Source organism: Varanus komodoensis, unplaced genomic scaffold (genome assembly GCF_004798865.1).
Source record: "Varanus komodoensis strain SLA01 unplaced genomic scaffold, ASM479886v1 scaffold104, whole genome shotgun sequence".
Taxonomy (NCBI): Eukaryota; Metazoa; Chordata; class Lepidosauria; order Squamata; family Varanidae; genus Varanus; species Varanus komodoensis.
The window spans coordinates 1,145,448-1,172,430 of record NW_025335289.1 but is presented as its reverse complement, the minus strand read 5'-3'; the positions used below and the strand labels follow the sequence as shown (position 1 = coordinate 1,172,430).

Here is a 26,983-nt window from a genome sequence, read left to right as displayed (position 1 = left end):
CCGCCCCCACCCCCTCCCCTCCCCTCCCCGCCCCGCCCCTCCCGTCTCCTCTCCTCTCCTCTCCTCTCCTCTCCTCTCCCCTGCCCAGCTCCTGCCGCAGCGGACAGCTGAGCTGCACGCTCTCCCTCTGCCCCGTGGACGGGGGGTTCGCGCCCTGGAGCCCCTGGAGTCCCTGCTCCGTGACCTGCGGCGGGCTGGGCAACATGACCCGCGCCCGAGACTGCTCCAGCCCCCGGCCGGCCAACGGGGGGAAGGGGTGCGCCGGCCCCCGGGTGGACCTCAAGTACTGCCAGACGCCGGACTGCGACGGTGAGAGGGCCGGGGCATTGGGGGCCCCTCGCCGCCTGGGGCACTGTCGGGCCTGCCGGCAGGCGCCCCCCGGCCATCCACGCCCTCCTCGGCGCTTCTTCGTGCCTGCCGTGGGCCGAGGGACGGGGTGGAGCGTGGGTGGGCTGCGGCGCTCTCCGGGGGCTTTGGGCCTCCACTCCCAGAGCCCCTGCCAGCACGGTTAGCGGTCGGGAGTGCCCGGCCCACCCTGCCAGGCTGTTGTGAGGAAGAAGCGGAGCGGACGAGGAGGGCCACGGAGGCCTCCCTGGGGTCCTCGGGGAGACAGGCGGGGCGAGGGGTCGGTGCAGAAGGGCTCTCGTGACCGGCTGGGGTCTGCGGCTCAGCCCACCTGTCTCTCTCCTTCACAGCCGTGGCGGGACCCACGCGGGAGCCCGTCTCTGGCACCCCAGGTAAGGGGCAGGGATTCCGGGGGAGGGAGACGCGGGGACCCTGGTGGATTTGCGCCCCCTCTGGTAGAGGTTGGGGGGCAAACAAGCAACCTGCCCGCTTTGGCCTCTCTGTTTCTCATTTTTCCAATATCAGATTCAGTTCCTCCTGAACTTGGAGAATAAATTTAAAAGTCATTCTTATTTTGAGCACTGTTCTCCTAAGACATGTTTTCTGTACGTGCTTTTACCAAGTATGCTGAGGACTAGCAACCCATTTTTCCTACTTAATGCGTCTTGTAACACTGTTTCTGCCAATACTCACAGTTATCTGTGTATTTTTTGACTGGAGAATTCTGTTGCAAAATTCAGAGATTTGGGGGGAATCAAAAGATAGATGAGTTTCAAATGGTTGAAAAGTTCAAGATTCTTCCCCATCCTTGGATCAAACCACACAAGGCTGTGTTCCCACTTCTCTTACATTCTGCCCCACTTCCCAGTCTCCGAGGAGGACAGCTTCACCCCCTGGTCGCCCTGGACGCCCTGCTCGAAAACCTGCAGTGATCCAGACCTCCCAGCCATGAAGACCCGCATGCGGTTCTGCCTGGACGGCGCCGGCTGCGTGGGGGACGCGTTCCAGGAGCGCGAGTGCAACCTGCCCCAGTGCACGGGTGAGAAGCGCGGGCCGGGCGGACGGTGCCCGTCCAGCGCTCCTGCGGCGGCTGCCTTTCAGCAGGAGGCCCGCTTTCGGAGGTTGTCCTTCTGCAGCCGTTTCCCGGCACAGCTGCCAGGGGTGTGCAGGGAGCCGCGGGGGCTTCTTCCCGCCTCAACCGCCGTGGGGTGAGCCCTGCAAATCCCGTGCATCGCCATTCTGGCGGCGCCCTTTGGCGTGTCCCGTGTGCCATGGTGCGTGGCACGAGAGCTGTGGGTGGAGGAAGCTGCAGGTGTTTCCGGAACTGCCATGCAGGGCGTGGACTCCGATGCGGCCGGGGGGGTGGGGGTCTGTGGCTCGCGGGCCGGGGGAACGATGCAGCCTGTGGCCAGTGGGGAAAAGCACTAGGAAGAGGGGCCCCACTCTGTGTCTCAATTCAGCCCTGATTCTCCAGAAGGGAGTTGTGCCAAGCATGTGCAGAGTGCCCGCAAGCACCTTCTGCACATGCAGAAGTGCCCCCCCTTTCCATTTGGTTTAAGATTTCCCAGGTCCCTAAAGCGGGGCGGGGGGGTGAGGGTGGCAAACTGCCCTCAGCCTGGTTCTGTTTGGAGGAAGCTTTCGGGGCCGCAGTCCAAGAGCAGGTGGGAGGGGCGACACATGTTTGAGCATCATCCATATGCTGTACGCGGGAGAGGAATTTTGACCCCCTAGGCCAGTGATGGCGAACCTTTAAGAGGCCGAGTGCCCAAACTGCAACCCAAAACCCACTTACTTATCGCAAAGGGCCAACACTGCAATAAAACCTGAAAACTCAGGTTTTACTTTAGAAAGAACAGCTCACAGCCAGTCCAAGCAAATATCTATATCTTTGGCAGCGCATTGACCGGCCATGCCAAAGCTCGGACGAGTCGCGGCTAATGTGTTGTGGCTTGTGAAGTCATCGCCTGGTGCCGCTTCTCCTTTCCGAGCAGGCGCATGGTCCCCATGTGCGCTGTTATCCGATGCTCGGCTGCTGGGCGATGCTGGGGTGGCTTGACTCGCGTGCCGACAGAGAGGGCTCTGGGTCCTGCTGTGGCACGCATGCCGTAGGTTTGCCATCACTGACCTAGAAAGAGGGGACCCCGTGGTGGGGGGAAAAGGGAGTGGTCATCTGGGGGAAGGGGCTTGGCCCTCTGCGGGGCCCTGAAGCCAAATTGGCCCCCAGGCCTGAGGCCTTGCCCTGCTGCACCAAAGCCACGCATAAAGCCCCCCCCCCGTCTCCGCCTCTTCCTTTCCGCGTGCTTCGCAGACTCCCCGTTGTGCGAGGGCGAGGGGTGCCTGGGCCGGAATTGCAGCTGGACCCCCTGGTCTCCGTGGAGCGAGTGCTCCCGCAGCTGTGGGGTCGGCCAGCAGCGTCGCCTGCGCACCTACCACCCGCCGGGGCAGGGCGGCCACTGGTGCGAAGACATCCTCACAGCCAACGCAGAACGGCGCTTCTGCAACCTGCAGGCCTGCAAAGGTAGGCGGCACGCGCCCCCCCGCCTGGGACCTCGCCTGGCCAGCTGCACTGGGGTGCCAGAGCCGGGGCTCCCTGACGCCTCCGGACGGTGCCGGTCTGCAGCCCCGATGGCTCTAGCGGCAGGGGAACGGCTGGAGATGGCGGGCTGCGTGGTCTGGGCCTGGGCTCGGCTAACGGGCTCGGCGGCAGATCCTCTGAGCTTACGACAAGTTCATACATGCTCCGGTCTCTGCGGGTTCCCATCCCAGGGAAGAGCAAAATATCGGCAGAGCAAGGTGCACGTCCAGCCTATCCTTGCCCCGATGGGGCCTCAGCCACCTCCCGGGGAAGCCCATTCCACACCCTGGGGGTCCTAGCCGTCAGGAAGCGCTTCCGGGCATCCCAGTTGGACCTTGGTTCCGCGAGCTTGGCTTGGAAGGCCACGGCCCCCTCCGGACGAGCTCTCGGGGGCAGCATCCCGGGGTGGCCAGAAGGGACCCCGAGGCACGAACTGGGGCCAGGCTGCCGGCATGAGGCCGAGCTCGTGCTGCCAGGCACTTCGCCCGAGGAGAGGTGTGCCCCCCCTTGAGGGAGTGGGGAAATGGCGCAGGAGCGGGGGGGGGGCACGCAAGGCGAAACTGGGCAGCCACCGGAGGGGAGCGGTGTGGCTTGGTGTCCTGCAACGGGGGGGGTGGACCCGAGGGCCCTCCTGGCCCCTTCCAGCTTGACTATTCTATGATGCCATGAGAGGGGGGCCCCCGGGGAGCCCTGGGGGGGGCGGAGTGGGTCCCCAGCTGGATCGATCTGGCCCCGGACGTGTCCTCGCCCCGCGCGCTGGCCGTGAGAAGCCACGTGCCGTTGAGAAGGGCAGCCCGAGACGAGAAGCGCAACGGACGCTCTTGCCCGTGCTGGTCTCCGGCGCGCGTCCCTGCGTGGCCGTCCGAGCACGTGGGGCCGGCGCTCCCGGGGGGGTGGACGCCTCGGTGCTCCGGGGGCAAGGGCAGGGGCCGGGGGGGCGCCGGCCGGGCAGCCCCCACTGCTCACCCGCCTCTCCTGCAGTGGACGGCGCCTGGTCCAAGTGGAGCCCCTGGTCCTGGTGCGACCGGCCCTGCGGCGGGGGGCGCGCGACCCGCACCAGGAGCTGCACCAGCCCCCCGCCCAAGAACGGAGGACGCCGCTGCCCGGGGGAGAGGCACCACGTGCGCGTCTGCAACCCCCAGCCCTGCGGTGAGCGGGGGGGGGTGCTTGGGGGCGGGGGCCCCGGTGGCGCCCGGCGGAGCGTCCCGGCCCCCGGCCCAGGGATGACCGCCGCCTTCCCCACAGAGGAGGGCTGCCCCCCCGCCATGCACCTGGTGGACTGCGCCAACGCCTGCCCCCGCCACTGCTGGGACCTCCAGGAAGGCGTGGCGTGCCAAGACGCGGAGGCCTGTGAGCCCGGCTGCCGCTGCCTGGATGGTGAGCTGCGCTGGGGGGGTGGGGGGGCAGCCGGGAGCTGCTTAAGCGCAGGGAGGTGCAGGGCGGGAGAAGGCAGGACCCCCGGCATGTCTTGCTTTGAGGGGTTGCTGCCAGCAAGATTCGCTCTGAAGAGGCATTCTGGTGTTCCTGGATGGGGAAGGACCTGCAGATCCCAGCAACCGCCCCATAATAGGGGGTCAGGAAAAGGGGGCGAGATGGGGAGGGGGTGTGGCCACGTGCGGAGCCTCAGGAGGCCCCGGGGGTCTTGGCACGGGCCGTAGGAGCCCCCAGCCCAAGCTCCAGCACCCGGTTGCAGAAGGCTGCCTTGTCCCAGGCAGACTCAAGCCAGGGCAGCGGGGTCATTGCCGGCAGCCGTTCCAGCTTGCGAGCTCGGTCGGAGGGGGCGGGGGAGTGAAGGAAGTGTGCTCTGCTCATGCTCCGGAGCACGCTTTCCACACACACAACCCTCGAACGGGCGCAAAGCCCCGCTGGAGCACTCATTCCAGGATGCTTCCCGGGCCCTTCGTGCAGGGACCCTGGAGCAGGACGGCGCCTGTGTGCCCCCCGCCCACTGCGAGTGCACGGACGCGCAGGGGCACAGCTGGGCGCCCGGCAGCGTGCGCGAGGACGGCTGCAACACCTGCACCTGCCTGGAGGGGGCACTGCTCTGCACCAACCACACCTGCGCGCTCGGCGGGTGCGCCTGGAGCCTCTGGTCCGCCTGGTCCCCGTGCAGCGCCACCTGCGGGAGCGGCCTCCGCACCCGCTTCAGGTACGGCGGGGCGGGCCCTGGGGGCGCCCCGGCCGGGGCCCGTGTGGCTGGGCTTCCTGCCCGGGGGGGCGAGGAAGGGGACGGCGCTGGAGGCCCCGGCGCGGAGAGGCCTTCCCGGCCCCGTGCCCCCGGGGGGGTGGGCGACGGCCCCCGCACCCCAGCCGGCTGGGAGTGGCGGTGGGCGCCAGCGGGGCCTTCACGTGCTTCCTGGGGGCCCTGGCGGGATGTGCGTGGCAGACGCACGGCGCTGCCCCAAGATGGGGGGAGGCCGCCGTGGGCCCAGCCTCCTTGGGCGGGGGCGCAGCTGCTGAGCCGGGCCCGATCCGCGCAGCGCGTCCTCCGTGCCGGTGGGGGAACGTGGGTGGCCGCGCGGGCCTTCTCGGGCCACCCGGAGGAGGCGAGTGGCCGGTCCCTTCCCGCTGCTGCAGGGCCTCCACGTCCGGCGCCTGGAGCCCCGAGTGCCTGCAGGAGCAGCTGCAGACCCGCCCCTGCGCCCCGGGGGCCTGTCCCCCCCTGTGCCTGCACGAGGGCCGCGAGAGAGACCTGGGTGACGCCTGGCTCGTGGGCGAGTGCCAGCAGTGGTGAGTGCCCCCGAAGGCCCGCGCAGCCGCCCCCCTCAACCCGGGGCCCCGGGCCCCCCCCCCCGGGAGCGGCAGCTGAGCGGGGGGGCCTCGGACGGGCGCTCTGGGGGCCTCTCGCTCGCATCACGGTGCAAAGGGCAGCTGCGCCAAGCCGTCCGCGCTGACGCCTGTTATGCCACAGCCGTGGGGCTGAGCCCCGGCTTGCGGGCCAGACCCGCCCCCCTGGGGTCCCCACACAGCCATCTCGGCGCCCCCAGGTGCACCGCCCCCTCCCCAGGCCCCGTTCCCCTTCTCCGGGCACTGCTGAGAGGGGCTTCTGCAAACCAGAGAGTCGCAGGGCCAGAACAAGCTGAGCCCCTGAGCCGCTGAGGACTAGAAGCCCGGAGAGGGCCGGCATCCGCAGGGAGGCACTGACCCCTTCTCTGCCCTTCTCTCCAGCATCTGCACCCCGGAAGGCATCTTCTGCCTGGACGTCGCGTGCGCAGGTGAGCTGATTCAACGGACAGCCAACCTCGGTGGGCTGGTCCAGGCCTGGGAGGCAGAAATGTTTCGGTCCCCGAAGATCCTTGGCTCTGGAGTCGTCGGACGACTTCTTTCAATTCAAAAGGGCTCCTTTTCAGAGAGCGAGGGGTTGTGGACCCCTGCTTGCTTCTGTGCGCGGGAGGCCTTGCCGCCAGCGGCCCCCAAGCAGTTGTGAGGCCGGGGAGCCTCATCCGGCGGCTCTGCAACACTTCCACGTGCACTTCTGTTCTCCCCTCCTGCCGCCGCAGCCCTCGCCCAGTGGCGCGGTGCTCTGGCTGTTCTGAACAGTCCAACTGATGCGCCCAACGGAGAGGCGCGGAGCACGGATGGGCAGCACTGCCCAGACACCGGCCCAGCTCTCGGGGGGGAAGGCCCCGGGGGACCCAGAGCGAGAGGGGTCGTGTGCGGGGGAAGGAGGCAGAAGGGGCCAAAGGGTTGGCGGGACAGGCCGGCCCGAGGCCAGGGGGCCAGCAGGGCGGGGGGCCCAGGGATCCGGCCGAGGGAGGCAGCCCCGGGGCCTCTGCGTGCCGCTTCTCCCGTTGCGCTAGCGTTCGGCAAGGAGCACGAGGGCTTGGCCGGACGTCCGGGATCGCCACCGGGTTCCCCGAGCTCGGGCCACCGTGTCCTTCGCTCTCCTCTCCTGCAGTGAGTGGCGCCTGGACCCCCTGGTCCCCCTGGTCCGACTGCCCAGCCACCTGCGGCCACGGCACGCAGGTCCGCGCTCGGGCCTGTGTCGACCCGCCGCCACGCAACGGAGGCGCGCCCTGCAGCGGCCCGGAGACGCAGGCCCGGAACTGCTCCACCGGGCCCTGCCCAGGTAAGGCCGTCGGGGGCACTTGCCCAGGTTTCTCTCCACGCAGCAGCTGCTCAGGCCGGAGGGCTTGCGATCCCCGTCTGCTGGACCGGGCGGGGGAGGCCTGGGTGTCAGAAATTCTCATGCGGGATGGCCCGGCCTGACCTTTAACGCAATGCTGGGGGCGAGGCGTTTTTGGTTTGAACTGGCCCCCTCTTTTGCTCTCACCCCTCCCCTCCCAAGGACGCTTAAACTGCAGTGGTGCCCCTGCTTGACCCACGTTAAGCGGGCTCGCAATGGCCCGGTTGTGGGTCCCGCACAAGGACCAAAGGATGGTTGTGTGGCCGTGACCATTTCGCAAAGCCCCAGGGAAGAGGGAAACCGGTTCGCTCCATTTTGATCGATTCATCGATCCTGTTTCTGTGTTGCTAAATATTAAGCGAAATCCCAAAGCAGTTTCCATCTGAATATTAAAATCACATGTAAAGTACAATTTCGACAATGATGGAACTGCAGGAAGGAGGCGTCCCATAGGGCAGCCTGGTCGATTTGAAGGTGAGCCAGGAAAAGCCAGCTGCGCGGGCGCATCGTTGGAGGAGTGCAAAAGATGCGCGGCTTTCTGTCCCCCAAACGGTGCGAGGGGTTTCTCCTCCACAGCAGGTGCTGCTCCCACCAAGGCGCTCGGCAGAGAGGCTGCAGTGACGGCCAGGCGTCCTTCCCTTGAATGGATGCCCAGCAGGCTGGGGCCGCCTCCCAGGGGTTGGACTGCAACACCCATCGTCCCAGCCAGCATGGACTGTGCCAGCTGGGGATGAGGGGAGTTCTAGCCCAATCATGCTCGGTCGTTGAGGCCCCGTCAGGGAGGGTGTTCAAGGACGGGATGAACGTGCTTCCAGGGGAGGTGGCTGAGGCCCCATCGGTGCGGGTGTTCAAAGATAGGCTGGACATGCACATGGTGGGCATGTCGCGAGCGGAGCCGGCTGGAGCCGGGGGTCAGACTAGATGGCCCGGGAGGCCCCTTCTGGCTCGCTCTGTTTCTGTTTCTGTGATGCTACGGGGGCAGTGTGTTGAGTTCAGTGGCAACAGGATGTGGTAGCCGCCGCCAACAGGAGACGCTTAAAATTGTCCTGGCTCGCTCCCGGTCTGCCAGCGGCCATATTTTCCCGTAATTGCTGAAGATGGAGCCTCCCCGTGCAAGCGCTGGGGACTGAGGCAAAGGGCAGCGCCAGGCGGCCGGCTTGCCCGGTGCCGCGCGCGAGTGCCGTCCCCCTTGGCTTTCCCCACAGGGGAGGGGCCGTGCCAGTGGTCCGCCTGGGGCCCCTGTTCGCGAACCTGTGGCACCGGCCTGGCCACCCGGACAGGGCAGTGCGCCTGCCCGCCCCCCGCCGACGGTGCCGCCTGCCACGCCAGCCAGCGCCAGCAGGTGGGCGCCTGCTACCGCCGAGCCTGCCAAGGTGGGGACGCCGCGCCTCCTGGGGGGCACGCGGGGCGCTGCACGTGGGGCGGGGGGGGCTGCCGGGGGGGGCCAGTCCTGCAGGCCGTGCCCTCGGCCTCGCTGGGGCCGCCGGCTCTCCGGGCGTCTGTGGGCTGCCGCGGGGGCCTTTCCCAACCCTGTGCCCCCGAGCTGCACTGGCTGGGGAGGATGGGAGCTGCGGGGCACCAGGGAAGGCTGGCCTGTGAAAATGTGGAGGGGGGTCGGAACATGTTCAGAGGCACCCTTGTCTTTTTTGCATGATTTCTCACTGCCTGGAAACGTCTCCGGCCCCCCCAGCGGGAGCGACCCTCGTGCCGCGCGGCTCTCAGCACCCCCCTCCCTTCCTCCACAGAGTGCCCCTGGAGCCGCTGGACCCCCTGGACCCCCTGTTCGTGCAGCTTCCTGGTGCAGCAGCGGTACCGGAACCAGCAGGGCTCCGGGCCGGACGGGGAGCCCTGCCTGGGGCTGGACGGGCAGTTCCGCATGTGTGACTACGCCCGGTGCTCAGGTGAGACACGGGGAGGAGCCCCTCCGGGGGTCCCTGCCCGCACCTCCCAGGCGGGAGCGCCATGGAGAGGGGTCGGGGTGGGCGATGCAAGCAGGCGAGCGAGGGACCAAGGAGGGCCGGCCGGGAGCCCGATGTGGAGGGGCTCGCTTTGCCGCCCCTGCCCGGTTGCCCGCTCTGCGCCCGGACTCACCCGCTCTGCCCTCGCCTCCCCCCACCCCCCCAGAGTCCAGCTGCGAGGCCCCCTTTGAGTTCCGGGAGTGCGCTGCCCCCTGCGACAGCCTCTGCTCCACACGAGGGCACCCGGAGCTGTGCCGGGACATCCCCCGGTGCCTGCCGGGTTGCTACTGCCCCCAGGTGAGGCTCCCCCGCACTGGGAGGGACATGAGCACTCTGCACATGCTCAGAGGCCTTCTGCTCTGATGCAGCTGGCTCGGGGACTGGGAACAAGTCCTGGCGGGGGGCTCAGGTGCCCAGGCAGGTGGGAACCGGCCAGCAGGAGCTTTGCCTCGGCTCCCCTGCCCTGCGGGGCGAAGTCCGGAGAGGATGACAGCGGGCGGAGGAAGAGCGAACGCTCCCCTCCTCAAATGCCCCCCCGCAAAAAAGTCTCCCCGCACGGCCACGGAGATGAGCAGAGCGGGTGGGGGTGTCGCGGGAGGGGGCCAGTCGCCTGGCGATCGTCCCTCGAGGCGCAAACGGGCCGCCCGGCCGCCCCCGTGGCCCAGCGGTCGCTTCTGCATTCGAGCGGCTCCTGCAGCTTTCGTGCAGATCCGCACTCAGGCTCCCCGTCCTTTCCGAGTGCGGCTCCCCAGCGCGCCCAGGCACCTCACACTCTCCCGCTGCACCCGGAGCCCCGCATCCATCATCCCCAGCCCACCTCCGCCAGACGTGTGGGACTCACTTGTTGCCGCCGCTCTCCATTCATCTCCTGCCGCTTCCCTCTTGTGGGCGCCCGTGCATTGCTCCGTGCTGCCCCTGCGACACCCCTGTGAGGCGGGCTGGGTCGGAGCCTGTGCCGGGCCCGGCTGGGCGCAGATTGGAATCCGGATCTCCGGGTCCCCGTCCAGCATGCCAGCCCCCACCCACCCTCATCCGCCGGCGTGCGTCTGGGGGGCCCCAGGCTGGGGATCCTCCCCGTGCCGCCGGCACTCCGACCCCTCAGCCGCCTCTGTCCGCCCGCAGGGCCTGGTGGAGCAGGGGGGCGCCTGCGTCCCCCCCTCCCAGTGCGGCTGCCTGCATCCGGCCTGGCCGGGAGGCCCCACGCACCTGGCCGCAGGCGAGACCGTGTGGGTCGGCTGCAAGGAATGGTGAGTCGGGCCGGTCTCCTCGGGGGGGGGGGGGAGCTCTGTTCCGGGCAGGGGGCCTGGCTCCCAGGAGGAGCCGGCGAGGGGGCAGGACGGACCCCTTCCGATCCGCCCCGCGCGGGAAACAGAGGAGTCACAGCCAGCGGCGTTCCGGCAAATTTGGGGGGGCCGGAGCCCATCCCGGCAGCCCTGCCACCTGGCGCCCACAGGGAGGTCAAGGACCTCCTGGGGGTCGGTCGCCCCCATGCCGCAAGGCGGGACGTAACCGCGGCCTTCTCCCCACAGCCTGTGCCAGGACGGCGCCCTGCAGTGCAGCAGCGAAGGCTGCCAGGGTGAGTGCGTCTGCTGCCATGGAGGGGCCACGGCCACGGGCCGGGGCGAGCCTGCTCGTGGGGGGGCCCTCAGCACTGCCAGGGCTGGAGGGGTGCACAGGACCCCAAGCACCGTGGGTCTGAAGCACTCTGCGCACGGGGGCCCCGGGATGGCTGGGAAGCCGCACCTCCTGCCTCCTCAAAGCGGGGAAGGGTGGGGAGCCTTCCCAGCCAGCGCCGAGCGCCCCGTGGCCCGGGACGTGCCCAAGCTCCCTGGGGGGCCTTCCAGCAGGGGGCTGCGGCTGACAACAGAAAGGAGTCAAGCCCCAATGCCCAAAGTTGGGGCTTTCCATCACAGCTCTTGCAGCCCGTTGGAGAGCCTTTGGAGAGGCACTTCCGCCTTTTAGAAAGCGGGGCCTGCACACAAGCTGGGAGCCATCCAGTGGTTGGGGCGGGGGGGCAGACGGAGCCCCAGGGGGCGCCTGTGGCCCCTGCCCTCCCAACCCCGGAAGGGGGCTGCGAAGAGAGCCAGCTGGGCTGTGTGGTCTGGCCCTGGCCCAGCCGTTTTCCTCCGCTCCTGCAGCAGAGCTGCAGCCCCTGGGCGCCCGCTGGGCCGGATCATCAAGTGTCGGGGGGGGGGGGGGGCCCAGCCCTCTCTGCCGTGGCAGGAAAGTGCCCGCGGGCTGTTTTCCTCCCCGCTGGCCCGTGCTGCCGGTCTTCCCCGCCTGGTGCCCCCAGGGGGCTGGTCTAGAGTCGCCGGATCCAGAGCCGGCCGGGGCTTCTGGGCACTGCGGCCCGGCAGGTCTGGAGGGGTGCCGGCTGCGCCATGGCCACGGTCCGAGGCACGCTGCTGGCCTGGCTCTGTGAGAGGCGGTCGCCCAAAGACCTCCGAAAGGCCTTGAGCCCCCCGCCCCCCGGCCGGGACGCTCAGGAGCTCTTTCCTCCGCAGGGCTGCTCCCGCTGAGCGCGTGGTCGGCGTGGACGCCCTGCTCTCCCTGTGTGGACCTGACGGCGCTCAGCCCCAGCACGGCCTCCGTCCTCCGGGCGCAGCAGGACCACCAGCCCAGGGGAGAGGGGGCCCCCCCGCCAGCCCTGGTGTCCGTGCAGCACCGCTACCGGCTGTGCCTGGACCCCCAGACCGGCGGGCCCTGGACGGGGAGGCCGGCCCTGTGCTCGGCAGACCTGCGGCAGGAGCGGCTGTGCCCGGACCCCCATGCTTGCCAGGGTGAGGGGGCGGCACGGGGGGTGGGCTGGGGGAGGGTCTGGCGGGGGGCCCTTCCTCCGAATCCCCAACGATGCTTCAGTCGAGTGCCGGGGAGAGTCTTGAATTGGGAGTGTCCCAGAGATGTTGTGATACCCGGAACAGGCTCTCCTGGGGTGGGGGGTGTTTCCTTTGAAGTTAGCAAAATTAATTAGGCACGTCAATCAGGGTGCAGTGCAGTCGAGGGGTCCGAGCTCGGGAGTGCAGGCCTCCTTCGCAGGGCCGACCGGCTTTTACCACCCCCCTCCAGCCCCCGTGTATCTTTGCTTCGTGGCCGTTTTCGGCGTTTGGGTGGGGTGGGGGGACAGGGCCCAGAGCAGCATCCCTGTGACTTCTGCCCCGGCCACCGTGGTCTCCTCCCACCCCAGAAGGACCCCCCCACCCTCCCCTCCGAGATTGCCCTCCCAGCCTCGGAGCAGCTGGCCCGCCCCAGACCCCGAGCCGGGAATCCGAGCCAGGAATCTGCTCCCCCTGACCTGGCGGTGCTTGGGGGGGGGTGTCCTTGCTGTGGGGGGTGTCCTGCTCCAAAGAATTTTTTCCCGGAATTCCTGTACAACTCCAAAGGCGGCTGCGTGCACTTCCCTACACCTGAACGCGGCCAGCACGCGATGTGCTTCCGTGGCGCAAAGAACTGGGCCGGCCGATCTCGCTCTGGCACCTGGGCTCCAGCAAGCCCGGGAGAGGCCAGCTGTTCCGCAACAGGAAGCGTCGCCCGCTGGGCAGCCGTCTGGCCCCCCTTGCTGCCTGTGGGGGCTGAGATGCCCCACCCTGCCCTTTCTCGCCTCCACGGCCCCCTCGAACGGGGGAGGGCTCCGCTTGATGGAGGGCTGCCCCTTGGGGAGGCCCCAACCAAGAAGGCCCACAAGGACGGAATTGGGGGCGGCCAGTCGCTGCAGCTGCCTCTCCCGGCCTGGCGCCCCCTAAGTGTTCCACATCCCGACTCCCATCAGCCCCAGCCAGCACGGCGATGGTCGGGAACGGTGGGGCAGCTGCAGGGCAACCGGCTGGGGAGGCCACACGTCCCGAAAGGCCCAAGGGGGGAGACGGCCCCTGCGCTGAAGGGGCCCTGGGAGCCCCCAGCCCAGCAAGCTCCTCTTTTCCAGACGCCTGCCTGTGGAGCGCCTGGGGGCCGTGGGGGCCCTGCCAGGAGCCCTGCAGCGGGGGCTTCCGCGTGCGCTGGCGCTCCGCCCACCACCCCGCGGGGGAGCCGCGCTGCCACGGGCCACGATCCCAGTCCGAGGGCTGCAACACGGCCACCTGCCCAGGTAGCGTCTCTGAGCGGACGGGCCGCCCCTTCCCTGCCTCTGCCCCATGGGACCCAGCGCTGCCTCGGGAGCGGCTTCCCTGCTTGCTGCTCGCTTGAGGCCCCCTGCAGGGCCGGGGGCCGATGGGCATGATCCGGGCGCCTCCCAGCACTGCTTAGCTATGGGGGCAAATGTGGGGCGGCCTTCAGCGAAAGCCACTGACCCCGACAAGCCTGCCCCGCTTGGAGGCAGACCTTGCGGGCAGAGGTGAGGGCTGCTGAGCAAGGCAGGATGCGGCCTGGAGCGCTGCCGGTCCGCGTACGCTCTCCTGGACTGAGGCTGGCCCGGCCCCGGCTCCTCGGCTTCCTTTGCCCAGGGGGGCGGCGGGGGAGGAGGCGGCGGGCCGAGGGGTCCCCCGACGGCGAGGGCCAGAGCGCTTTCAGGCTGCCAGTCATGGGCAGGGGACCGCCGGCCCGTGGGGGTCCTGGCTGGTGGGGAGGAGGGTAGAGGCCCCCCGCCCACGCCCCCTTCTCCCGAATGGCCTGCCCGCATGCTGTGCTGCTTTCTCTCCCTAGGAGAGGAATGTGAGGACCGGGGCAAGGTGCACGACCCCACCTGCGCCAACAGCTGCCCACGCGCTTGCGCAGACCTCTGGGAACATGCAGAGTGCCTGCAGGGAGCTTGCGAACAGGGTAACCCCCACCCCGCCCCACCCCGCCCCGGCCGCCCCTTTCCCTCCGCTTCGCCCCGTCCTGACAGCGGGTCGGCCGGCCACTCTCTGTCCCCCAGCGCCGAGCCCGGTTGCTCCTCCAGGCCCCAGGCCACGCACCGCCGGTCCCTCGGATGCCGGCCGCTGCCATGCTGGCCGGCGGGGTCGGGGTCAGAGCACCTGGGGCATCCGGGCCGGGGGAGGCCGGGTGCAAGGCGAGCTCCCGCCCGCTTCTGCTCTGTGCAGGGTGCCGGTGTCCCGACGGGCAGCTGCTGCACGGCGGGGAGTGCCTGCCCATCCCAGCCTGCCCCTGCGGGCTCCCCGCGGCCAACGGCACCCTGGAGGTGGCGCCCGGAGGGTCTGCGGAGCTGGACTGCCACACCTGGTGAGGGGGCCTGGGGGCTGGGCGAGGCGGGGCACGCGCTCCGGGAAGCCGGTGGGAGGCCTGGAGAGGCACGGCTGGTGCGGGTCGCTTTGGCCCGCGTGGCCCGTGCGCCGTTTCCGTCCCACCCGGCGCTCTCCGGGGAGGCTCGCGGGACTCCGAGCTGTCAAACACGGGCTGATAAAACCATCGGCCCCTTCAAAAGCTGGAAGCGGAGCAAGGCCGGCATACCAAAAGGGGTCCTCCTGCACTAGCAGCTGCGGGGGAAGAGGCCGGCCGGAGAGGCCCGTGCGAAAGAGGAGGGCCCCCGCTCCGGCTCTCTGCCCCTGCCTGCCTGGGCCGGCCCTGATCTGTGGGGTGGTTCTGCCGCGGGGGGCCTGCAGCGGGACGCTGGCCCGCTCGTCGTGACTGAAGCCCCCCGAGCGTCTTCCGGGGGACGCGGCGCCTTCCCAGAGCCTCTCCTCCCTCCGCAGCACCTGCGCGAACGGCACCTTCGCGTGCCCGGGGCAGGAGTGCCCGAGCTACGGGGAGTGGTCGGCGTGGAGCCCCTGTTCCGCCAGCTGCGGGGGGGGCAGCGCCCTGCGGCACCGGCCCTGCCGCGAGAGCCCCGCCGGCGCACCGTGTGCCGCGGATGCCATGGAGGAGGTGGCGCAGTGCAACCCGCAGGCCTGTCCTGGTGAGTGCCGCCCCCCCCCCCGCGTGACCCCGGCGGTGCCCCCAGCTGGGGCTCGCCCATGGGGCGGGAGGGTGGGGCGGGGTCTGGGGGGCAGCCGGCTCCCGCCTCACGTGCGGAAGGTCGGGAGAGGGGAATGCACCCCCAGCCCGTGGCCCTTGGCCCCTGGCGGGACTGCTGCCAGGCACGGCCCCGGCAGGCCGGCGAGAGCTGCGCAGCCCCCCGTGGGGCCTCAGGGCTCCCCACAGGGTGTGGGTCGCGCACCCCGGTCCAGACACGCGCTCCTCCCACGGGGTGGCCGCAGCCGTCCCGCACTCTCCCGCGCCAGCGCCAGGAGCCGGCCGTGCCCCGTCCGCCTGCCCCATGCCCGTGCAGGGCAAGGTGGGACGTGCCTCCGCTTTCCTTGGCGAGACGACCCCCACTTCAGCTCCAGGCTGCCGCCCCCCACTCTCAGCCCTTGGGGGGCTCTCCCCCCACCAGCCCTGAGGGGCCGCTAATCCCTTCCCGCGCCCCCGCAGCCGGATGCCTGGTGAGCGAGTGGTCGGAGTGGAGCCCCTGCAGTGCCAGCTGCGGGGGGGGCGAGTCCGAGAGGAGCCGCCACCTGCCGGCCCCCCTGGGGGAGCCGTGCCCGGCCCCCCTGCGCCAGCTCCGCACGTGCAACGCCCAGAACTGCATCACAGGTCAGTGCCGGGGCTTCCGGGATGCGGGCTGGCCGGGCTGCCTTCAAGGGCACTCGGGGAGGGGGGTGCCATGCCAGTGGGTGGCGGGGGGGGGCAAAAGGAATGCAAAAGCTAGGAACCCGCAAACCCCACGGCCTGGGAACGGGAGGGGAGGGGTGCAGCCCACACCCACCGTGGGTGCCGAAGTCGGGCCCGTCATTTAGTCCGAAGGCCTTTCCGGACAAAATGGCGCATGGCTTTTCAGTCTTCATTTGTGGAGAGCAATGGGAGGGGAGGGCGCTGCGCAGCCCACCCTCGACGGCGGGCCCGGCACGGCCTCCCGGGAACCCCGGCGGCCTGGATCTGGCCGCCCCCCCCCCCCCCCGCGCGGGGCGCCCACCCCCATCGGCCCGCCGGGGTGCCCACCGTCCTCCTCCCGTGCAGCGGAGCCGGGGCCCGAGTGCCGGCACTACACGGAGCGGCGCAACATCTCCCGCGGGCGCTGCTTCCTGGCCGACGTGGAGGTGAGCCACTGCAGCGGGCACTGCGCCTCCCACACCAGCGTCATCCCCGAGGTAAGCGAGGCCCCCCCGCGCCCCCGCCCCCACCCCCGCCCCCCTCGCAACCCGGCCGGCTGCTGAGCGCGTCCCCTCGCAGGAGCCCTACCTGCAGACCTCCTGCGACTGCTGCAGCTACCGCCTGGACCCGGTCAGCCCCGTCCGCATCCTGAACCTGCGCTGCGAGGGCGGCGAGGTGGAGCCCGTGGTGCTGCCCATCATCCACGGCTGCGAGTGCAGCAGCTGCCAAGGTGAGGAGCCCGGCGCCCCCCAGGCCACAGCACGGCCCCAGCTGGACGTGCTGCCGGGGCTCTGACCGATGGGAGGGGCGCAGGAGCTGGGGGCCAGGGGGTTGCCGCCCCAGCCTTAAAGCGCGGAATCGGGCGCCAGCCTGATGCCCTGCACCGATTTCTGCAAGGCAGGGCAGGTGGGCGACGGATAGGCCTGCCCGGACCCCGGCGACTGATGCTCAGATGCACTTCTCTGGGCATCCCCGGGAGGTGGCGGAGGCCCCAGTGGTGCGGGTGCTCAAGGAGAGGCTGCACATATGCCCATGGGGGGCGTGCCGTGAGCGGAGCCGGCTGGAGCCGGGGTCAGACTAGATGGCCCGGGAGGCCCCTTCCGACTCGCTCTGCTCCCGTTTCTCTGTATGCAGAGGTTCACTATTTATTTAAGCCCCGCTTTTTCCTACGAACTCAAAGCGGCTCCCACCACTCTTTCCCGCCCTCCGTTTTATCCCTCGACAGCAACCCTGTGAGGTAGGTGGGGCCGCGAGTCCGTCTTGGAGCAAAGTCACTCCATGGTTCCGTGGTGACTAGAAAGCCACGCTGGCTTTCCTCGTCGCTGCTGTGCTGACTGGCCTGCCCCATGGCTGCGCTTCACCCCCCTTGAAAGCCAGCCCCACGGACGCTGGTCCCCATTCCTTGCAGCAGGGAGTCCGGCAGGTGCGCTGGCCTCTCTCCGCCGCCCTTTTTGGCAGGTGGGGCTGCTTCCTCCTCCTCCTCCTCCATCCAGAGGAGCTCAGGGGCCCCCAGCTGCCGCACCAGACACTTTTCTGGGCGGCCTGCTGGCTGCTCTCCTCCATGAGCTTTGAGAGGGGGTAATGGGATGGACCACACGCCCCAGAACTGTACGCAGCACCCCAGATATGGCTGCCCCACGGATTTTTATGTGGGCCTCAGTCCCCGCAGGTTTGTTTGCAGTCCCTCTCTAGGGACGCCTGCCAATTGCCACTGGCGCCTCCGCTGTGACCCCCAGGCCTTTGTCCTGGGTGGCTTTGAGCAGCTCAGATCACGTCGAGCCCTTCCTCTCGACCCGCTGAATCTGTGCCTGCCTCCCCCAGTGCGGGCCCTCCAGCCTTGCCCCAGCAGCGTGGGGCCAGCACGCCGCCCTCCCGGCCCCCCACCTGCCTGGGACTCCTCCCTCCTCTCCGTTCCAGGTGGCGACTTCTCCAAGCGCTGACCGGACGCCGACGCTGCAGCTGCCGGTGGGACCGAGCCGCTCCCGTCCCAGTGCCGCTCCCGTCCCGGTGCCGCCCCACGTGTCCCCACACGACCGCCCCATTCCTCTGCGCAAACCGTGCCCATTTCTTGCCATTAATAAAACCAGCCAGCAGCTTCACACGGACTCCTTTTATTGACTTCTGCCAGCAAGTGGGTGCAAGAGCGGGAAGAACCGTCGCCTGGTGCAGCTCGGCCCTGGAGCACGCGCCCACGGCTGTGTGGCTGGGACACGCCGTGCCGGTCCTGGCTGAGGGGCCCAGGCCTCGGCCTCGCGTGGGGCACTCCTGCGGCCCCTCTGCAGGGGGGCAGGGAGCCCGAGTCCCCCGGCCTCCCTCTCAGCTGCCTCAGCGGCAGAAAAAGTTACTGCAAGCATCAGCCACACGGACACACTTAAATCACCCGAAACTGAGGCGCCTGGTCCCAGTCCAGACACCAAGGCGCAACCGGAGCCGCGTGTGGTGGAAGCGACTGCGCGACTTCCCACCGCAAGGGCAGGGAGGGACGGCGAAGCGGCTCCGGAGGAGTTCGCTCCTTCCTCCAGAGCTCGCCGGAAGAGGGGCCCCCCACCAGCCCCGCCTCCCCGAGCCACACTTTGGTCAAGCGCTTTCCGGAAGGGAGCTCCGGGGCGCCAGCTCTTCTACGGAAAGCCTCTTGCGCCATCGCGGGGCAGGCAGCCGGTCACAGGGGCCCCCGCTCCTCCCACCATGCCCAGTCCCAGTCCAGAGGGGGGGTTTCTCTCTCACACACGTGCATGCACACACGAAGCTGAGCAAGGGGGGGGGGCAGACGACGTTTTGGCACCGCATTTCGTGTGGCCCTGGCTACAGAGACAGGCGCGAGGGGATGTGCCGACTGGCGTTGGCGGGAGCGACGGCTGCTGGGCCCCTGCCGGGGAGCCGGAATCGAGGCTCCAGGTCCCTCTCGCAGCCAGGCCCAAATTCAGCTCTCCTGCAAGTCGCCAGAAAGCCCGTCTGTGCTGGGAGGAGGGCCACGCTCCAGGCTCGCTGCTTAGCAGCGCCAGGAAAGGGCGCAGCAACACACGAGGAGCCCAGGAGCGTCCTCCCGGAGCGTGGCAGCACCAGTTGCTCCTGCAGAAACCGGGTGGGCGGCGTGCCCGGTGCAGCCCTCTGGCGGAAGCAGGAGGCCGGGGAATGGGAAACCGCCCTGGAGGTCAGGCTGCGCCTCGGGAAGTCTCCACAGCCACGAGGCCAGCGAGAAGAAGCCTGGGACGCCCGTGCTGAGCCGGTGCCCTCCCATTCACGGCCGGGGCGCATCCGCCTCCAGGGGGGAGAAGTCCGGGGCAAGTTGCGGGCAACCTCGGCCCGGCCGGGACGCTCCGCCACACGCCGGGCCCGCCTCCCGCTCTGCTCCCTGCCCAGGCGGGGCCCTCTCCTCGCCGGCCCGCGGTGCTCGCCTCGCCCCGGCTGTCCCAGGCCGGGCCCCCGGGCCCTTGGGCGCAGAGGGGTGTGCCCGCCGCCTGTGGGCCGCCAGGCTGCGCATGCGCGGGAAGCTGTCCCCGCACTCGGTGCAGATGAGCGCGGCAGGGGCGTCGTGTGTCCGGTGATGGGCGAGCAGCGCCTTGCGCAGGCGGAAGCGGGCCCCACAGCGGGCGCAGCCGAAGGGCTTCTCGCCTGTGTGCAGGCGCACGTGCAGCTTCAGCGTGATGCGGTCCTTGAAGCTGCGGGGACAGGCCTCGCAGCAGTAGGGGCGCTCGCCCGTGTGGATGCGCGCGTGGCTGAGCAGGTGGTGCTTCTGGGTGAAGCGCTTGCGGCACACCTCGCAGGCGAAGGGCTTCTCGCCCGTGTGGACGCGCTGGTGGATGACCAGGTGGTGCTTGTGGCTGAAGATCTTGCTGCAGCGCTGGCAGGCGAAGGGCCTGGCGCCCGTGTGCACCACCTGGTGCATCAGCAGCCCGGCCCGGTCCTTGAAGGCCTTGCCGCACTGCGGGCAGGGGAAGGGGCGGTCGCCCGAGTGGCCGCGCCGGTGCGTCATCAGGTGGTGCTTCTGGGTGAAGCGCTTGTCGCAGTCCGGGCAGGGGAAGGGCCGCTCGCCCGTGTGCACCCGACGGTGCGTCATCAGGTGGTGCTTGTGGTTGAAGAGCTTCCCGCAGTCGGCGCAGGCCAGCGGCGGCTCCCCGGAGTGCGCCTTGCGCCGGTGCGTCAGCAGCAGCTTCTGCAGGCGGAAGGTGCTGCCGCACTCGGCGCAGGTGAAGGGCCGCTCCCCGCCGTGCACCCGCAGGTGCGTGCCCAGGTGCTGCCTCTGCGTGAAGCGGCGGCCGCACTCGGCGCAGGCGAAGGGCCGCTCGCCCGTGTGGATGCGCTGGTGCGTCAGGCGGGCCGCCCGGCTCTTGAAGCGCTTCCCGCAGGCCGGGCAGGTGAGGGGGCACACCTCCGCCACGGGCCCCTCCTCGCCCGCGGCCCACCCCGCCAGCCCCCCGCCCGGCCTCGGGGACTGCCGCTGCACATCTGGCCCACCTGCCTCCAGGCCCCAGAGGAGCGCCTCGAGGAAGGCCGCTCGGGTGCCGTCCTCGCCCTCGCCCTCGCCCTGGCGGGCCGGCTCCTCCTCTTCCTCCTTCACCCGGAGATCGCAGCCTGCTGGACGGCAAAGCAGAAGATGGTCCCCGAGCGGGCGCTTGGCCAGCTTCCTCCCCGCCCGTTCACGCGGCTCCACGGGGCAAAAGCGGCCCGAGCGGCCCCGAGCAACGGCCCCCCTGGCCCGGGATGCAGGACGACGGGCCGCCCCGAGCTGCACGGGAGCCCCCAGGGCCGCGCCTTTCCTCGCACCGCGGGGGATCGGGCAGCTTTGCGCCCCCCGGGAAGAAAACGCCCACGGAAGAGCTGGTGATCGGCCATAAAGGCCGCCCTCTTCGATAGGCCCCATCCCTCCGAAACTGAATTCGGCAGTGCGGCTGGAAGTTCTGCCCTCTCCCCATACCGCCTGCAGTTGGCCAAACAGGTGCCGGGGGGTGGGGGGGCAGAGCTGTTCTAAGCCGGTTGGCCCAAAGCTGTGGGTGCTGGGGTCCTCTCCGGGGTCTTTTGACAAATGTCGTGGTGTCCCAAAACAATTAATGCAACGGCCAGTGGCCCGGCCCCGAACCAAACGGCAGAAGCTTCCGCGCAACGGCAGAAAGCTCCGGTTCGTCGGGAAAAGCGGGGCTTCCCCTTATCACGTTCCCCCGCGAGCAGGTGTGCCGGGCAAGCTGGGGGGGCGCCCCTCGCCGCGGGCCGGGCCGGGCCAGGCCGGGGGCATCCACCGCGCGGCCCCGGGTGGGACCCCCAGTTCCCCCCCCCCGCAGGCGGACGGCAGCCCCGGCGCGCGTTACCCAGCGAGGCGAGCAGCTCGGCGTTCTGCCGCGAGACGTCCCGGTGCAGCCGCCGCTGCCACTCCGCCAGCCCGGCCCACTCCTCCGCGGAGAAGCGCACCGTGATGTCCTCCAGCGCCACCGGCGAGCCCTGCGCGGGAGAGCGAGGACGGCTCAGCCCCCGCGCATCCAGCCGCCGAACGGCCCCCCCCCCCCCGGCGCAGGCGGAGCTCGGCCTGCCCCGGGGCGCGGGGGGCCCCGGCCGGGTCCTCGCAGCCCGCCCGCTCCCCGCCGGGAGACTCGCCGGTCCGCCCCCTCCCCGAGGCGCCCGCGCAGCAGCCCTGCTCCGCTTGCAGGCCTCGCCGCCCTCCCCAAGCCTCCCTCCGGAGCCGAGCCAGTCTGCACATGGCCAGAGGCACGTCCCCCTTTGTTCTTCCTCCGCGGGGTGCCGGGCGCGCCTCGGGCTCGGCGCCTGGGCCGCGCAGGGGCAGGGAGCGGGGCCGGGGGAGCCCTACCGCGGCGTCGCGCATCGTCCGCCCTCTCCGCGGGCCGCGGCGGCGAGCTGCCTCTGCCTGCCTGCCTGCCTGCCTGCCTGCCGGGCGGGGGCGCGGCTCGGCGGGCGCGGGCGCGGCGGCAGGTCCCGACGCAGCCGCGCCCAGGCCTCCCGCGAGCCGACGGCGCTGCCCGGGCGGGGCGCCACGTCGCCTCGTGAACCGGATCCGCTTGGCCGGCCGAGGCGAGCCCCCCCCGCCGGCCCCCCCCTCCTCCTCCTGCTCCTCCGGCGCGCGTGGGGCCTGGCGCGGGGGGCTGCACTGCTCGCCCCCCACCTGCACGGCTCACCTTGGGGGGGCCGGCGCCGCCCCCCCCCCCCCCCCAGAGGCGACGGGCCCGCGACCCGTAAGGGGCCTGGAGGACGCCCCCAGAGCACCGCGCGCCCCCGAAGCGGCCCCTGTACTCTGGCATGCGCTGTCGCGGAAGCCCCCACCCCCCGAGAGCAACCGCGGCCCGGAGGCCCCCCGGTTTCATCGATGGACCCGGGGGAAGTTCGGAGGCTTCGGAAAATTTCGAGCCTCCTGGACACGGATGATGGGAACGGCAATGCAGAACCCAGTTGCAGGAAACTGCTTGTTTCAGGGACGGGTCACAGGGCGGTCGAGAACGGGGGGGGGGGGCTGAGAGGGTCCCCACTTCCTCTTGCTTGAGTCCAGCATTTTTCGGATGGCTGGAGCATGGCAGGTGGGCACCTCTTGCCTGTGGCGGCCCGGAAAGGTGCTGCTCGCCCAAGATCAGAGCTGCACTTGGGCCACACCTGGGCTGAGCACGGGTCACGGCGTCGTGTGTCTAACTGCGTGCAAAGAACACGGGCGGCACACTCACAGGAGGCGTGAACACAGGCGGTTTATTCTGTATAAGTGTCTGGCATGGCACTGTTCTCTCACGCGCGGCGCCTCTTGCGGGGCGTACACACTCCCAGCCGCTGGGTCCCCATACCACAAACTGCCAACACTGCCCCCCCCCCGGCCTTTGGAACGCTCCCTCCTGTGCAAAAGGGCTACCCGTGGAGGGGAGGCAGAGACTCTGGGGCGCGCCAGGGCCTCCTAGGAATGCATCGCCCCCTGCGGTGCCCACACCCGGCTGGAAGACCTCCCGCTTGGGCCCTTCGGGGGGGCTGATGCTTCTGCACAGTCCCCCCAAGGGGAAGCCCTCTAAGAGGTCTGGACCCCAACTCCCGCCGGCACCAGCGGTTTGGCCAGTGGGGAGGAAGAGTGGGGTGCTCTCCGAAGGGGCTGCACGGATGAGCTCTGCTAAGCATTGGCGGAAAGCGCTCTCAGTTCCATGGGGACATTTCTGCGCCTGTCCCCCTTCCCCCGAAAACCTTCAATCGGCCCGGGGGACCCCAGGGTGGTGAGAGGCCACCCCCGTTTACGACCGGCCGGCCACCAGCCCAGCACCCGACAAGGCGGGCGAGACCCAGCCCCCCCCCCCCCGAGCTCAGCCAGCAGGACAGGCGGGCAGCCCATGGTCCTCTGTGAACAGGCAGGGGAGAGGTCTTCCGAGAGAGGGAGGGAGCCTGGCCAACGCCTGGCTGCTCAGCAGGTCCAAGCTCGCTGGTGGCCCCACTCTGCAACGGGGCTGCCCCTCCCGGCGGCCTGGCCAGGGCTCCGTCTTCATCCTAAACCTGCTTATTCCAGTGTTTGCTACAGGCGGGCTCAAGGTGTGGTTTGGGGAGGGCTTTGGGGGCACGGAGTCAGAGAAACTTCGGGAAAGAGGTCCAGAAAAGCTCCACGAGGCTTCTGCGGGCAAACAGAGTGCCATGATCCCGGGTGCGACCTTCCCACCTGGGTGCCCTGCAGAGGCGTGCATCGCCCCCGCCCCCAGCATCCCCGGGGGAAGGCAGAGTTGGGCAAGAGGAGTGTGCGGAGCCTCAACAAGACTGCGGGCTGCCCGGGGAGGCGGCAGCAGTCGCGACAGCCAGCGGGCATCTCCTGCTCCTGCGAAGGGTGCGATTCACCGAGGGAACCCCCCAGATGCGGCGGCCTAGAGGGCTTCTAGGGAGGCCGGTCAGAAGCCGCCGACCTGGAAGATCAGCCCAAGAGCAGCTCCTTGGAATGATTCCCCACAGAAGAGTTTTCAGGGCCAGTATGACTCGGACTGCCGGAAGAAACCCAAAAAGGAGATGGACTGGCCCCATAAAGGAAGCCCCAGAGAGGGCCATGCCCCCCCTTGCGGGCCCCCCACATGCAAAAGGGGACACCAGAAGCGGGCCGACTTTGCTCTTCCTTGGTTCCGGCTGGGCCCTGCAGAGGCCGATGCCGCGTCCCTGTGTGGCAGGCAGGGGTGCAAGCAGGAACCCCCCGGGAATGCCGGGGGGGAAGCTTCACGCAGACGGCGCCCCAGCGGATTTATGTTCCCCAGCATCGCCCAGCCCATGTCCGGATTCGCTGCCCCTTTCTCCACCCTTTCCTGTCACGATGCAAAGGAATTCAGGTGGCTCCGTCTTGAACGGGCACCGAGGGCGACGTGCTGGTCCTGGCCGAGAGGGAACCACTGGAAGCGGCTGGTCGATGCGCCAGGCCCGCCTTCCCCCGGCCCCGCCGCCTGCGGACTCTCACTGGAAGACGCGACGCGGAGAACGTCTCGAGTGCCTGCAGGCCCAGCCAGCTCAGTCTGTGCGCGGACGCTCGGGCCCCAGCCGGGCGGGAGCTGCGACGGGCCTTCCTTCCTTCCGGCCAAGCCCTCCGGCCACGGATTCCAGCGGGAGCCCTGCCCCTCCTCACCGGTGGCGCTTCTGGTGCAAGGTGAGGTACTTCCCCTGCGTGAACTTCCTTCCACACACGGCGCACGCGAAGGAGGCCTTCCGGGGCAGAGGGGCTGCCCGGCCGGCCGGCAGCCCTGCTTTCCGGCTCGAGCCGCTTCCCTCGCCCCGGCCGGCGGCCTTCGCCTCGGCCTGGGGAGGGGCGCCCTTGGCCGGGGGCTCCTCGGCGTGCGTCCCCCGGTGGGCGAGCATGATCTTCCTGTCCCGGAAGCGCTTCTCGCACTGGCTGCAGGCGTAGGGCTTCTCCTTGGCCCGCGCCCGCTGCAGGGAGAGGCCGCCGCCGCCGTCGGGGGGCAGCTGCTCCCCGCGGTGCACCTTCAGGTGGCTGTTCAGGTGCTGCTTCTGGCGGCAGGTCTTGCTGCAGAAGGGGCAGCGGTAGGGGCGCTCGCCCGTGTGCAGGCGCGTGTGGATGATGAGCGTCATCTTGTCGCGGAAGGCCTTGCCGCACTCGGCGCAGCAGAAGGGGCGCTCGCCCGTGTGCAGGCGCAGGTGCTTCACCAGGTGCTGCTTGTAGGCGAAGCGCTTCCCGCAGGCCAGGCAGGCGAAGGGCTTCTCGCCCGTGTGCACCCGCTGGTGGTTGCGCACGCCGCGCTCCTGGGCGAAGCGCTTCCCGCACTGGCCGCAGGCGAAGGGCCGCTCCGTCAGGTGGCAGCTCAGGTGCGCCACCAGGATCTGCTTCAGCCGGAAGCGGCGGCCGCACTGGGCGCAGGCGAAGGGCCGCTCGGTGGAGTGGGTGCCCAGGTGCTTGCGCAGGCCCTGCCGGGTGCCGTAGCTCTTGCCGCACTGGGCGCAGGTGTGGGGCTTCTTGGGGCCGGGCGGGCGCTGCAGGTGCCGCAGCAGCTGCAGCCGGGCGGCCAGGCTCTTCTTGCCCTTGGCGGCCGCGTCCCGGGAGGCAGCGGCCGAGGCCGGCTCCCGGGGGCGCAGGTGGGTCTTGAGGTGCCGCTTCAGGTCGCCCATGGAGGGGAAGCCCTTGGGGCAGAGGTGGCAGCGGAAGGGGCGCTCGCCCGTGTGGGTGCGGATGTGGATGGTCATGGCCACGTTGCTCAGGAAGCGCTTGCCGCACTCGGGGCACTCGGGCGGGTTCATCTTCAGCGTCACCCGCGGGAGGCTGGGCGCCCTGGGGGGCCTGCTGGCCGCCCGCGTCACCGGCCCCTCCCGCCCTGGGGCGGCGACCTTCTTCTTCCTCCCCCTGCGCCGGGTGGGGGGCTGCCGGGCCGGGACCGCCTCACCCTCCTCCTCCTCCTCCTCCGCCATCCTGATGCCATCATCTGCAGGGTGGAAGACAAACGGCCCCCCCGATCAGCACTTTCCCGGGGATGCGGAGGGGTGCGGCCACGGCCCCCTGAAGCACAACGCGCGCTGCCCACGCTGCCCCTGCGCACTGCCCATGCTGGCTGGATGATGGATGTTGCAGTCCAACCCTGCTAGCTGGGGAGGTGGCTCGAAAGCCCGCAGGAGACCCGGGTGCGGCAACGGGGCGTGACAGAGGGGGCGCCAGTGGGCGCCGCTGCCCTTCTCTGCGGGATTCAATGGCAGCAAAGGGCTCCTGAGTGACCCGCTTTCTCCCACAAGGGCCAGACCCCAATGCCCCTGTGCCACAGCAGCCAGGCTGGGCAGGATACGGCCCAGCCAGGCGGCTCACAGGCGCAGGGGCCTGGCCTACCTCACAGAGCCACCACAAAGAGAGAGGGAGGCAGCGCCCCCACCCCCCAGCTCCTCGGAAGAAGGGGCGAAAGAGCAATGGGGCTGACCCGGCCACGGCCTCGGGGGCTCCGTCCAGCTGCCGGGCCTCCAGAGCTCGCCGACGTACGCCGCCTCCTCCCGCTCGAGCTTGCTGATGATCTCCGGCTTGGCAGAGGAGCGGCCTGCTGTGGGGACAGACGGCGACAAAGCCCGGGCTGTTTCCTCCTGCATCCCACAGCCCTCCAGCTCCCAGAGCAGAGAGAGGACCTCCCGGCACACGTTAGCCCGGCCAGCCCACCCCGCTGCCCCCCAAGGGGCTGGGGCCAGGCGGGGAGGGGAACTCGGCTCCCTTGCTGTTCCAGCTCGTGCGGGCGTCCACCTGGCTGGCCCACCGGGACGCTGAGCCCCATCTGGGGCAGTGCTCTGGAGCTCCTTCCACCAGGAGCAGGAGCCAATCCTGGCGCAGGGTGAGTAGAGTCCCAGTGGACGGGGAGCTGCCACGCTTACCCAAGGACACAATCGCCCCGTAGTTCTCCATCATCACCGCCCGGTAAAGGTCCCTCTGCCATCCCGCGAGCTCTTCCCATTCCTCCCGGCAGAAGTAGACGGCCACGTCCTCAAACGACACCTGCAGCGAGAGGAGAGGGTCCTGGGCTCGGAGTGTCCCCAGGTGACGTCCTTGGCTAGCCAGAACTCGCCTCCGGTGGCCGCTCCGCCAGCAAGTCTTGCCGCACGGCCCCGCTCAGGGCCACTTGCCTGTGCCTGGCTTCCAGACCAGGAGCCCTCGAGCTGCTCGTGGGCTCCAGAGAACCAAGGAGGACACCACCACCCGTGTGCCACGGCAGCAGCCACGGACTCACTGTCCGGCACAGCGGTTGCCACGCAGGGCCCTCCGGACAGGTGGGATCACGACTCCCATCATCCGGGCCGCCAGCCCCTTCCTGGGCGCTCTCCCCCGCCGTCTCCCTTTGCCCCCCGCAGGCCGGCCTCTCCCCGCTGCCGTGCCTGCGCAAGCCCCCGGCGGCCTGAGGAGCCCCCGCCCGCAGACGCAAACCCGGGCAGCCGCGGCGCCCTCCCACGCGGGCCCGCTCCTCGCCGGCCCCGGCAGGCTGCAGGCACGCGCGGCCGCGCCGCGCC

At 70.0% G+C, this 26,983-nt stretch overlaps 2 protein-coding genes across 2 annotated transcripts in view; one reads left to right on the top strand and one right to left on the bottom strand.

Moving 5' to 3' along the window:
* The window catches only part of LOC123017902 (SCO-spondin-like), an 80,681-nt gene extending 63,134 nt beyond the window's left edge, over window positions 1–17,547 (top strand). The window contains 25 exon segments of the mRNA XM_044419557.1: window positions 89–309; window positions 696–737; window positions 1,214–1,384; window positions 2,654–2,863; window positions 3,902–4,069; window positions 4,166–4,297; window positions 4,829–5,069; window positions 5,498–5,650; window positions 6,089–6,139; window positions 6,823–6,989; window positions 8,252–8,419; window positions 8,792–8,947; window positions 9,171–9,301; window positions 10,127–10,251; window positions 10,534–10,580; window positions 11,509–11,570; window positions 11,622–11,784; window positions 12,924–13,085; window positions 13,640–13,756; window positions 14,020–14,158; window positions 14,629–14,831; window positions 15,347–15,508; window positions 15,932–16,062; window positions 16,145–16,295; window positions 17,483–17,547. Coding sequence (XP_044275492.1) covers window positions 89–309; window positions 696–737; window positions 1,214–1,384; window positions 2,654–2,863; window positions 3,902–4,069; window positions 4,166–4,297; window positions 4,829–5,069; window positions 5,498–5,650; window positions 6,089–6,139; window positions 6,823–6,989; window positions 8,252–8,419; window positions 8,792–8,947; window positions 9,171–9,301; window positions 10,127–10,251; window positions 10,534–10,580; window positions 11,509–11,570; window positions 11,622–11,784; window positions 12,924–13,085; window positions 13,640–13,756; window positions 14,020–14,158; window positions 14,629–14,831; window positions 15,347–15,508; window positions 15,932–16,062; window positions 16,145–16,295; window positions 17,483–17,505 — 3,496 coding nt within the window. The 3' untranslated portion in view covers window positions 17,506–17,547.
* A 1,256-nt stretch (window positions 17,548–18,803) lies between these two features.
* Window positions 18,804–26,765, bottom strand: LOC123017901 (zinc finger protein 135-like). The gene is made up of 7 exons (XM_044419556.1): window positions 26,757–26,765; window positions 26,354–26,474; window positions 25,915–26,031; window positions 24,126–25,431; window positions 23,587–23,668; window positions 20,869–20,998; window positions 18,804–20,137 (listed from the first exon to the last, which is right to left on the bottom strand). The coding sequence occupies exons 1-7, from the start codon at window positions 26,763–26,765 to the stop codon at window positions 18,804–18,806; spliced, it is 3,099 nt and encodes a 1,032-aa protein (XP_044275491.1).
* Window positions 26,766–26,983: the final 218 nt, after the last annotated feature.

Excerpts from the sequence above, each read along its gene's own strand:
- LOC123017901 (XM_044419556.1), bottom strand. Across the intron at positions 26,032-26,353 it reads CGGGGCGATTGTGTCCTTGG|CAGGCCGCTCCTCTGCCAAG; the intron begins GTAAGCGTGGCA and ends CTGTCCCCACAG. Across the intron at positions 25,432-25,914 it reads GCCCCCGAGGCCGTGGCCGG|ATGATGGCATCAGGATGGCG; the intron begins GTCAGCCCCATT and ends TCCACCCTGCAG.